Source organism: Pocillopora verrucosa, chromosome 12 (assembly GCF_036669915.1).
Source record: "Pocillopora verrucosa isolate sample1 chromosome 12, ASM3666991v2, whole genome shotgun sequence".
In the NCBI taxonomy this organism is placed as follows: Eukaryota; Metazoa; Cnidaria; class Anthozoa; order Scleractinia; family Pocilloporidae; genus Pocillopora; species Pocillopora verrucosa.
In genome coordinates, this window is record NC_089323.1 from 17,241,337 (window position 1) to 17,253,610 (window position 12,274).

Genomic DNA, 12,274 nt, shown 5'->3' on the forward strand with positions numbered 1-12,274 from the left:
TCGTATGTGTGACCAGAACTGATGCGGCACTAAATAATAGTTCTGTTCAAATAAAAGAGCGTCGCACCTGTATACACCACCCTGGTTGCAACCGGAATTTCAATTTAACAAAGAAACCAGCACGTCTTTTGATTCATCCATTATACATATTCGCTTTCGTCATCTTGTTACTCTGAAATAAAGCCACGCATTAAATCAATTTTAGAGACTAATTCGAAGTTTGAAAGAGACGAATTTATTAGAGATTATGATATTTTCAAATGTTCCAGTTATTGCCATTCCCGGTCACGGCAGAGCTTTTGTAACAATTTTTCCAAAACAAAATGATACTTCCGACTGGTGAAATTCGCCTGATAGTAAATTATTTCTTTTATTCAAGATTTGATAAAGGTCGACAGAAGAGGCGAATTGTTTACAATACTCTTATTTTCCAAATTGAAGTGTTTCATAGTCAGTGTTCAAATATTAAGCAACCAAGAAGTAAATTCTACTCCTTTACATCGACTTTATTACCGGTTGTAGCAAGACGGACTGATTTACAGGGTTACAATTTCATTAAAACACCGCAATTCAGAAATTATCAGCCAATTTACTTGTTTAATAATGTCATACATCAGTCAGGAAAATAATAAGTTAATTTTTTTAAGGTGAGTAAATCTCTGCTTCCATTGTTATCTTTTGTCAATACAGGCAAACAAAAAAAAAGAGTCTTGCTTTTCAGATTTTTTATCCAAACTTTGGGAGAGTCAGTGGTCGGTTGAAATGGTTTGTTATGAAGGGGTAAATGGCTGGAAAAAAAGAAAGAAAAAAACCCAGATAAGATGGAGAAATGAATACTACTTGGGTGAGACGGAGTTAAAGTAATTGAGTATTTTGTTCTTTCTCTTTCTTATAGCTATTAGCATGTGGATACTACAGTAATTGTGATTTCATGTATTATAAACTTAGCAACAGATTTGGACAAAGAAATCACGGTTCAGAAAAAGGCCATTTCGAAAAGGAACAAAACAAAATTAAAACAAATGTATTCAATGTTTGAATGACAAAATTACCTTTTTCGTTGCTAAGATATTAAAATCGTTTAAAAATTATTTTGTTATGAGTATTATTGTAGATGTAAATCATTACTACTGCGACCAGTTATTCAGACAAAAACAAAAAAGAAATGAAATATTTATTCTAAAACGTATGCTAGACCTTTAAGAGCAACAATATTCTTTTCAAGTACATGCAATGTGGAAAGAGAAAATCATGTTACGTTTCTGAAAATAAATTTATTGACAATAGAATGAACTACCTCTCTTCAAAGAAACTGCTGGACTAAGGAGCTAACCTTCTAAGAATTCAATATCATCTACAACATCCTACACCCCACTTCCTTATCTGGATGTCACCTTAACTCTTTAACTCTTGAGATCTGGACCGGGATGTTCAAAGCTGGATTAAGATAACCCAGGGTTAGTGTGAAATCTGATTTGAGATTCAAAGTCCATATAAGAAAATTTAGTCCAATTCTTTTCATCTACAATTTGATGTTTAAATGCCCTTCAAAGAATAAAGAAAATTACGCCAGAAAGGCTTTTGAACAAAAGGATAAAGAAACCAGGATTAAAATTTAACCCTGGGTTAGTGTTAATCAGCCTTTGAACAACTGGGTGCTAATTACTAATATCAATATTAGTTATAAGAATTTTGAGTAAGATCAATGTAACTTGTCTTTGATAAGTTTGTGTATTCTCATTACCTGTTTGCTTAATAAGGTATGGATATTAGAGGGAGAAGTTACATGTTAATCATGTCTGGGCATTAAAGGGTTAACAGAAGAACTGAAGGGAAAAAGATAGGGATTTCCTCAAGAATTTTGCAGTGCACAGACCTAAAATTAACAGTACTTTATTCTTGACCATTAAGGAACAGATGTCATGAACATACCAACTTAATGTACATGTTATGGGTCCTATCACATTACTAATTATATGTTTTCTGAGGTAACACTTGTATTTAAATATCTATAGCTCACTGTTTAGATATGACAATTACGTCATTCCTGATCTGAATGCAGCTAAAAGACTGGCTGTCAGCTCCAATGGATGAGTTAACCCTTTCACTCCTGAGATCTCATCAATTACTTTCCTTACAATCTGCCATACAATTCTTATGATGTTAGTTTGGAGAATTTGGTATTGGATCAACCAAAAATCTCCTAATCGCTATTCTTCTTTACTGTCATCCCTTGTCTGCTTTATATTGAATTGACACTGTAAGGAGAAATTCCCTCTTGATCACTCATGGGAGTTAAAGGGTTAAAGAAAACAGTGATTTCTCTGCTACCATGTTGAAGCCATTGGTTGAGGATTTTGAAGATATGACATCACAACAGCTGATACGGATAATCTGAAAACAAAATTAAACATAGGAATGCATTTAATGTCCAGTTATCTAATAATTTGAGTCTTCTTACTACTCCTCCAATGATGGTTCCCCAAAATGTATTTAAATAATTCACAGTACATGTACATATCAAAAGCAACAATTGACCAACAAAGGACTTCCATGTTTACAGAGCCTCAGCTAAACATGAGGGGTGGAAGAATTCATTACACAAAAGTTATGAACTCAAGATCTAATTGAGGGTTTAAAAACTTTTGAGAGGTCTTCCAACTTCAAACCCTCTTCCCACCTCCATCCGCCTCCCCTGCTGCCAATGAGTGTTTAAATAAGATGCCTTTGCAAAATGTTTCTCAAAAATAAGCACAAATCAACACTGCAACCCTCTTTACATATTTTCATCTATGATGAGAGCATGTATTGTGTCTCAATTGATTTATAAATCGATGTAATGCTTGGAGTGAAATATCTCCAAAAGAATTGAGTGAATACTTGCTCTTCAACAGTAACTGCAATCAGTTGAATTTTCTGAAAGCAAGAGCTGAAAAAATTATCTTGGCATCCACAGGCTTGAACTCATATTTTGGAGATATTTTGCAGTTACATGTTACTCATGCCTGAACTTAAAAGACATGATTTATGAAATAAATTGTACAGTGCTTTCTGTATATAGATGATAAGTTGGAAACTTTGGAAATTAAATGGTTTTTAGAGGTAAAAGCCTATAACCATTGTTCAAATCCATTGCAAACATTAATACTGCTTCTTATAAATTGCCATGTATGTTGTACAGTTATGACTACTCACAAGAAACTGCTAAACATCTGCTTGGTATCTTCTGATGAGCGTGAGTTGGAAAACATTATGAATGAACAGTACACAGCTGCCCAAGCAGCCCATTTGAGCTGAGAAATAAGCAAAGATATAATCTTTACATGTAAAAATTCAGTAGCAAGGGCTGGCAAAAATTAGACTTTATAGACACTTTCTTCTTTTTGTCCCATAATTATTAAAAATAACTATTTTGCAGACCAGCTGAAATTATACAAGGAGCAGAAATTAGACACAAGGCAACTTACTTTTGTAGTGTTTGTTCACATTTGGTTAAATACCTCAGCTGTATTCTATTGGTTGGTACACCCCAGATCATAGTCATGTGATTATGGTCACATATCATTGTATGTAATCGAGTTCAAGGTATTCTAATAAAATGTTTGTGCGGAGTGCATGGTCTGATTTACGCATTACTCTATAGTAGTGTATTAAACCCTGATACACAACAACTGGTGACAAGGATGGCCACTCTTGGAACAATTGAAGTCTTCAACCCTAGTTCAGAAGACTGGAACATATACTGCAAACCTTTTGATCAATACATGATTGTGAATGAAATCAAAGAAGACAAGGAGATTGTGGCCACATTCCTGACCTCAATAGGCAGCAAAACCTACAACGTTGCAAGAGGTTTGCGAGCCCCGGTGAAGCCATCTAGCACAAAGCTTACAGATTTTGTGTGCTTATCACTTTTAAGATTCTTGGCAATAGTACCTCTTATGACCAAGAAGCAAATATCAAAAACATCCAATCTGTTTATTCATAGTGAAAATTAGGTTTATTTGATGTATGACTTGACTTATTGCTTATCTTCACTGTATGTTAACAAGTCTAATTAAAAAAAACTAAATCACATATATTTACTACCTTCAAACTAATTTCATGAGGATAACTAATGTCAAGCAAAGAAAGATCTTCGCAAGAGAATTGCAATTTTAGCAATTGTAAACACCCGATGTGTCTGCACGGCGCATTTTTCATCAGTACTTATCAAGGGTTGAGAATAAAGCTTATCAAGGACAATTAAATTCGGTGGTGCTTTCATACTGCATTTTGCTTAGCCAGCCAGCCGGTTTTAAAGATGAAACAATTCATATTAGCCAACCATGAGCCAACAAAAAAGCGAAGAAGAGCCATGAAAGGATATTTGCCACAGCATAAACAATGCGATCTTCTGTTTTACAAAAACTGAATAATTCACATATGTCCACGGTTTATTTTTTCCTATGAGTATGGTTCGCGTACCTAAAAATCTATCAACTAAGAGATGTGCGTGCGAGTTTCAACGTAAGCACAACGATATCTGGAGTCGAGAAATCCATGTTATCGTGATTAGTCATACCTTCATCAGAAGCCCACACATACTGAATATCATCCCTAGAATGTTCATATACTCTGCTGTCGGATCATCTGTAGGTTTTATAGTCACTGGCTTGTAACGGAAGATCTTATTAGGCCTTCTGGGGTCTTCTTTTGTAGAAGAATACGAACCACTGGCAGCCGGCATGTTGAAAAATCAGCAAAGAACTTCCCAGCAGGCTTTGGGCGGAAAATTCAATATAGTGAATGGGTCAACTGGCCACGAGCAGACCTGATTAACATGAATAGGCATCCCTATTTACCGCATAGAATCCTCTTTCTAAGTTCAAGCCTTATCACATCATATCTTGTTTATTTAAATCCTGTTTTTGTTCATAAACCCATAAATCATCAACTTATCAGCACTATCAATGATGATTAAATTCTGAAACTTCTTAATATCCGTCAGGCGCAGACAGGCTGACACGAGCAATCCTGGTGACTAAAAATAAACAATAAATAGTTCCACGTGCGTTGAATACTCACACACGTTACTCGAGCGCTAGTGACATCATGGCCTATAGTGCCTCTTCTCGTTTACTTTACTTTGTATTTTCAGCTATTGCTTTTGTGTGCCTCGTAGATGGAGAGAAGTGTAAAACTCTCGAAGGCAAGTGGTACAATCAACTGGGCTCAGAAGTTTACCTAGAGCATGATACCAATGGTATCCTCTATGGGGAGTACAGAACTGCGGTTGAGAGACGCAATGGCTCTGCCGGAGTGGATCACTCTATTGTGTTAGGTAAAGTACTCCTCGCATTTTGATTGAGAGGTATTGATGTGTACGCTAGGGTGAGTTTATGTGCAATATTTCGACATGGCGTTTGCTTTCCCAGAAGATGCTCTAAAAATATATTTATGTACTTCTCGACAAGATTAAGTTGATTATTTACATATATATTAGACACTATTTCTTAGTAAGTTCAACAATGTGGTTATTCACACTCATGATAAGCTGAATGTATGGCGTAACATTCCGCGTCCGTTTCACATGATTGATCAGGTGCAAAGTTCGTCTAAAAATGAGTCAAGACGATAGCTCTTTGGGGCACCAGACTGATTGAATTATGAAAATTTTATAATCTTTGTTTTTTTTTCTTATTTAACTTTCATCCGGACAGGCTTTCTTTACTTCTTATTAAGGCAAAATTCTGGTCATGTCCATACACGACAAACATGCTTCAGGCACATTTGTTTCAAATGTTTAGATGCAATATATGTGATAAATCGTCGTTTGAATGTTTCCCAGAGAGCAATTTGTGAGGAAATCAAGTGAAGTCAAAATGATTTGGCAAGATTTCTGTAAAATCCCATACTTCATTATGTACACAGGGCTTGTATAAAAGAAGACAATGAATTGCAAAACAATAGATTACCTTTAGGACCACATCTTTGTTTTAGAGTAGTCTGGGGGTAGGGGTTAGAAGGAAATATTTCCAGTGAATAACACTATGGGGCACCTAACTATTGTTTTATACAGAATGAAAGTGCTAATTTTTGTTATATTTAAAATTGAGTAGCTTCTAATTTTGAATCTCGATATTTTAGAAAAATTGCAGGTCATTGTTTCATGATATCCTTGTTCTTTGCTTTGTCTTGAAAATAATCAAGTTATTTATTAATAACATGTGATTCATTAACATAGATATGATCTTCATAAGTCCTTGTGATGTATTAACAATTCACTCCCCAGTCACATGTTAAGTCAGAAGCCAAAAGTGAAAAGAAAAAGACTAACCATGTGAAATGCATGTGAAACATACATGTATGTGAAAACCCATGTGCAAATTTTTTTTCTGTTATTCCTAGTAATTTTATTTTGCTCAATATCTTCACATACTTTTTGCGTCACTTAAAAATGCATATTCATCTGTTGTTTGACACTAGTCCACCTCAGAGTGAATTTCACAAGTGTGTAAAAATGTTCATCCCTTGAATTAAAAAAAAAAACCCATAAAACCATGTGTAAAATGTTCTTTTTTCGTTATAATGTATTTAATTGAGTTTGGTTTGTGTATACATGTAGACTACTTGCAGGTTTATGCCATTACCGTTATCAATTTTTATTTTTATCTATTGAATGTATTGTATAAAAGTCTCTATACACATAATTTGACATAAATGAAAGAGATTACATTAGAAGCAAAAACAATAAAAACAAATCAAGCTTTTAAGTGAAATAATAATAAAATTGTGACAAGGCAGTCAAATAATTACTTATTGATATAAATAATGAGAGCAGTACTCATACATGTAATGAATGTATGCCTTGTTATTTCAGTTTTTTAAATGAAAATGTACCAATTGAGGTAAAGAAGCCTTGATATCCAAATTTGTCATGAAACATCCCATGAATGCCATAACCCATAGGCACCCTACAGAAAAAAAAAAAGTACCTGCCCATCCTGTGTGAGGCTGTCACCTATGATTGATTAATTTAGGTCTTATTTCAGTTTAGAATGATATCTTGGAGAGTTTTGCTCAGTTGAAATTATTTTATAAATGAATTTTGGTGTTCTTTGTTTTATTTTGTTTTACCAGATAATATTTGTACATTTTGTTCATTAGTCAGTAAGCTTTACAGTTGTACTTGGTTTAAACTTACTGCACCTGCAACTGACTATACCCCCCTTTCTATTCATTTACTGAAGAAAAACATTGTAACCTCCACTTTGTGATGTTGGTAGAATTCTTGAAATGTTGTCTTCCCAAATTCTACATCATTGTTTAGATCAATAAAGAGATAAAAAGGACAGTATTTTTCTAATTGACATAGGACTGAGAAGTGCAGGTACAAACTCTCCAAATTAGTTTGGTGGGTTCCAATCATACTCAGTTTTGTATTTTGGTAAATGTTTGTCTTTCCAAAGAAAGATGACAGAAAATGACTTGCTTACTACTCATGTCTGTTTGGCCAATAAATTATGGCAGGGATGATTGTTTTTTGTTTTGTATTGTTTTTTTTCCTAGGAAGCTACTGCGAAATTATTTAAACTTAAAATTGTAGGAAATCCAAAGACACGAAAACCAAGATACATACCTCTGTTACTTTCCAATGTTTATTAAATCTCTGTGAATGATATCAAATACTATTTAATCTATTCCATTTCTGTTATAGGAAATAAAGCATGATTGGTTTTAGGTGTATGGAAAGTAAGGTTAATATTTTCTCTTTTATTGTCATAGGTTCTGCACCATATAACTTCCCTGGTGCAGTCTTTGCTTTTTCAGTTGTCTGGCGAACTGGCATCTCAACAACAGTGTGGACTGGTCAATGTTTAGTCCGTGAGGATGGCCAGGAGACTCTCCTCACATCATGGCTACTACGTTCCAGTGTCAATACCTGTATAGACAAGTGGAAATCAACTATGATTGGTCGTGACACATTCACCAGATATGAGCAGCTTTCTGGTCCTCGGAAACCTGATGAAGGAAAAACAAAAGTACCAACAAAAATTGATAAAATAATCCATAATTTTGGCCCTGATGTCAAAAACCAATTGTGTAATTTGAATGGAAACTGGTATAACACCCTGGGCTCTGAGATGATTCTCAAACAGAGATCAGATAATGTAATTGAAGGGGAATATCGCACAGCTGTTGAGAGAGAAACAGGGGCAGCAGGTAACAGCCATTCTAAGGTGTTTGGAATTGGACAGCTTGGTAGCTCAAACAGCACATTTTCCTTCTTTGTGGTATGGAACAATGGTAGTTCTGTCACTGGATGGGTGGGACAGTGCCACATTTGTGGTGAAAATAAAACAGAGATCATTGAAAGTACCTGGCTACTGAGGAAACGGGTGGAAAAGGTGGAAGACAACTGGAGTTCAACTTGGTACAGTGAAGATAGCTTTACTCACACTGAGACTACACCAGGACCTAGGAAAAAGGACAACACACATACACCAGACGGGAGTGTAGATGAATCTCCAAAGACTTGTGATGGGTGTCATCCTCTGTTTTCTTTTGTCCTTTTGGGCTTGAGTGTGCTAGTGTCTTTATTGTTGTAAACAATCCAGCTGACCTACAAGTGATATATACTATGCTGATTTTTAAAGTGGTCTCAGTTTTGTTTCAATAGTTAGGGTTTTAAATTTCCCCTCTGCTTCATGGAAATGTCCAAAATTGTAGTATCTTGGTTGTTTTAATAACAAATGAATGAAAACAATGCAGGTATACATACTCAGAGACAGATAGGGCTAGCCATATAACATGGTGAGATCATGTTATTTTGGGTGCAATTTACAGAAGTGAAACACCAGTCAATATAATTTCCAGCATTTCCCCATCAAGTAACAGTTTTTTTTCTTTATATGTATTTTTTAACTGTCCAGTCAAAGATCCGAACGGCTTGTTATCAATAATCATTGTAACAACTTTGATGTAATATTTTTGTACATTAATTAATTTGTTACTTTTGATTCAAGCCCTGGTTAACTGTGTATGTTTTCTCTTGTGCCAAACAGAACTCTGTGTTCCTCTTTGGGTTATTCTTGTTGGGGTCAAGAATACAAAATTTGCCCTCACAGGAAAATAGTAATTATTGTAATTCTTGTCATCAATAATTGATAGAACTTAATGATTAACTTTTTGGTGAAAATGTATTTTGTTCTAGTTTGCAAAATTCAAGCCAGGAAAAGCATGCAGCAAGTATTACTAGTGTTGTGGTGTTAAGGAAAAGTTGTGCCTAAAAATTTTTCTTTTTGCTGATTTTACTCTTACTATGGAGTACTTTGTGACAATTTAGTAGTTATTTTATATTGACTTTTAACTTTGATTTCTTTCAATCAACTTGAGGATATATTTTTGATAAATTACATGTGTGTTCTATTTTGTCATACAGCACATCAGTAATCATTGTACAACTGCTCAAGTAATAACCAATTATATTTTTCAAACTTTTTTATACATCTTGGTATCAGTCAAGGAAGTCTGTTATTTTAAAAACACTGTACTCAGTGTTTTTCTTTTACAATAAAGATATCATATCTTTTTAATGGATGATATTTAATTCTGCATTGTGGCAGTTGGTGAACAAAACTGTTTTGTATTTAATTACCTATGATGTCACACAATCTTATGTTTAACAGAATATGTAATACACATGTCCTATTTAACCAGGTTAACATGGGTCAAATTCAAATGAATGTGAATGAGTATGTCTTTCCAAATAGTTATTAATTTTCTCTCATTTACATTGTAATTGATCAATATTTAAGGAACATCCACCTTTGTAAACCAGTCAGCAAAGCTGGTTAGGAGTATACTTTTGGAGTGCTATCATGTGATGAGAATGCGAGAATTGTTTTATTCATACAGTGTACGCTAGAGTAAAATTTAGGGTAGCTGTCTAATTTTAATCATGAGGCAGTCAGGATTTTAAATATTGTGTTCGAAAATGTGTTGCTTGATGTGTTGCAAATTGAGTGATAAGTTATTTCCTGTCGTCAGCTGTAAAAGAATAGTTACAGAATAAATCAAACATGAGTATGGATGTGTGATTCATTTTGATGCAACTGGGGAGTCGTACTCTAGCTTCTTACAGTACTACAGGCTGGTAGGCCCAGGCCTACAAATTTTTCTATTTGCTTTTCAATTTTATAATATGACTTGCAAATATTGACAAAAACATTTCTTCCTTAGAGAAGGGGCCTAAAACAAATCACAAAGCTGGTTACGCCTCTGCTAAACATTTAATATTAATATTATATTTTTATTGGCTTTAAGAGCCTTCAAAGGTCACTCTCCCGGCACCCCTTTCCTCCTCCCTTTTCTATTGCCTTTGACTATTTGACTAAGTCACATTTGAGCCTCTCAGGAGTGACCAAAGAGACCAAAACATTTTAACCCTTTTCACCCTTACATCAAAATGCATATTCTCCATACTGTTCTCTACAAGTTTCCCATGTAGCTGACAAGGAGAACTTGTCTAACAATCAAGAGCTTTATTAGTTGGTGATCATTTCCTTTATTCTCGTTACCTGAATGTTTGATTCAGAGGTAATATTTTAGGGAGAAATTAGATGCCAGTCACTCCTAGGAGTCAAAGGGTTAAGCAGAAAGGTGATGAAAAAAAAGAGAAATATCCTTTTGGAGAAATCGTTCGAGGCAACGAACGTTCAAGTGCGTTCTTGGATACTTATCAACACTCCAAAGTCTCCCAAGATCTGATCTGTAATCTTCCTTCCAGTTAGCTGCTGTACATCTCCATATGTGTTCGTCAAGAAAATTTTGGAATTGTATTGACAGAGTCTTAATGAGGTTAAGCGATAGCCGTTGAAACTGTCAAAAACCAAAAAATTAGCCATTAAGCGTAAAAATAGACATTTTAACCGAAAGTCGTAAAAAAAGTTCACCGTAAAAAAATTCTGGTGACAACAACGGAATGATATCACCCATTGACCGTGAAATGGCCAACATTTTAACCATTAGCCGTCAGGGAAAGCCATCAACCCATTGAGACCATTTATTGAGATAAAACCCTCACACTAACATTTTTTTAACGAATTTTCGTCATCATATTAAGTCTTCAATGATTCACGGATAGTGTATAAAGATATACCGTGTTATAAATCACTCGCCTCCGGCTCCTGATTTACAAACTTTTCGAGTGTTCTCCAAACATCCCGAGTGGGTTATTACGCCGGCGTCAGGTCTCATTGTGTCTCATGCATGCTCATTATTTCGCTTCCAAATCTCCTCCTTGGCATTAAGCTGGCCATGAAACCTTTTAATCTTGCTATGTTAGCATGACGCAGATTATAAAGCGCTCTATTTGCACACATTATAAGACGGAAAGTTACTGTCATTCTGTCTTATTGATCAGAGTGGTGTTTGAAATAGTTACCTGAAAAAATTCAGATTGAAATACAACCTGATTCTTCGCAAATAAAACGGCATCTTTAGCGTACGCTGGAAAGCAACGCAGCACATTTGTGTTTCACTCTAGCCGAATAAATAATCAACTTTCGTCCCTCAAAGCCACGCATGAATTTTTAAAACAGGTTAAATCACAACCCAAATCAATTATCGCGAAAGTGATGAAAATGATTTCTTCCTACAATGTAATTAGGCAATCTGGATTTGCTGCCACTTCATTGGTCCAGATAAGAAAACACTTCAGTAGCTCACCATGACAGCTTTAGGTAGTAGTCTACCTACTCCAAAATCAATAAGTGTACAGCTGGGAGTGAAACATAGTCGATCATTATCTGCGCAATCAAAAAAGCAGCGTTTCTCATTTGACTTTGTCAAGAGCACAAAAACCCTAAACGATTTGTTTCTTTAGGGTTCATATGAGAATTATTTTCCTAGATTTAAGAGTGGGTGATGATGCCTCAACCTAAAATAGGAATAGCCTTGTCCAGCTCCAAATATTTCTTAACATCGATCTTTGAAAGATATTCATTGCTTCAAATTAATTATAGATCTTGTAAGACACACTTTACACTTTATGTTTTTTAATTTTGTCTCCAGGCTGTGGGCATCCCTTCTATATTTTTACAAAGCTACTGACATTTTGAGCGGTATTCTCAAACACCAGAAGCATACAACCTTCTGCTAACACTAAAAACCCGCTTCCAAACCTAAATGTAGGGAAGAGAAGTAGGGGCCTTTGCTAAAAAAGATCACTTCATCTTGTTTCGTTTCCTGACATTTTCAAGGATTGTGTTTCAAAGCTATTCGTATCTTG

General features: G+C 35.0%; 2 protein-coding genes across 2 annotated transcripts; one reads left to right on the top strand and one right to left on the bottom strand.

The window, feature by feature from the left end:
- Nucleotides 1-1,156: 1,156 nt before the first annotated feature.
- LOC131799851 (PAT complex subunit Asterix) lies at nucleotides 1,157-4,759 on the bottom strand. Its single transcript, XM_059117541.2, has 3 exons — nucleotides 4,565-4,759; nucleotides 3,196-3,293; nucleotides 1,157-2,394 (listed from the first exon to the last, which is right to left on the bottom strand). The coding sequence occupies exons 1-3, from the start codon at nucleotides 4,727-4,729 to the stop codon at nucleotides 2,328-2,330; spliced, it is 330 nt and encodes a 109-aa protein (XP_058973524.1). The 5' UTR covers nucleotides 4,730-4,759; the 3' UTR covers nucleotides 1,157-2,327.
- Nucleotides 4,760-5,076: 317 nt separating this feature from the next.
- On the top strand, nucleotides 5,077-10,073 carry LOC131799890 (uncharacterized). The gene is made up of 2 exons (XM_059117580.2): nucleotides 5,077-5,323; nucleotides 7,768-10,073. Exons 1-2 carry the CDS (start codon nucleotides 5,095-5,097, stop codon nucleotides 8,589-8,591), a joined length of 1,053 nt encoding a protein of 350 aa, XP_058973563.2. The 5' UTR covers nucleotides 5,077-5,094; the 3' UTR covers nucleotides 8,592-10,073.
- Nucleotides 10,074-12,274: the final 2,201 nt, after the last annotated feature.

Excerpts from the sequence above, each read along its gene's own strand:
- LOC131799851 (XM_059117541.2), bottom strand. The coding sequence starts at position 4,729 with ATGCCGGCTGCCAGTGGTTCGTATTCTTCTACAAAAGAAGACCCCAGA. Across the intron at positions 3,294-4,564 it reads TGTGTGGGCTTCTGATGAAG|CTCAAATGGGCTGCTTGGGC; the intron begins GTATGACTAATC and ends CTTATTTCTCAG. Across the intron at positions 2,395-3,195 it reads CAGATGTTTAGCAGTTTCTT|ATTATCCGTATCAGCTGTTG; the intron begins GTGAGTAGTCAT and ends TTTTGTTTTCAG.
- LOC131799890 (XM_059117580.2), top strand. The coding sequence starts at position 5,095 with ATGGCCTATAGTGCCTCTTCTCGTTTACTTTACTTTGTATTTTCAGCT. Across the intron at positions 5,324-7,767 it reads GGATCACTCTATTGTGTTAG|GTTCTGCACCATATAACTTC; the intron begins GTAAAGTACTCC and ends TTATTGTCATAG.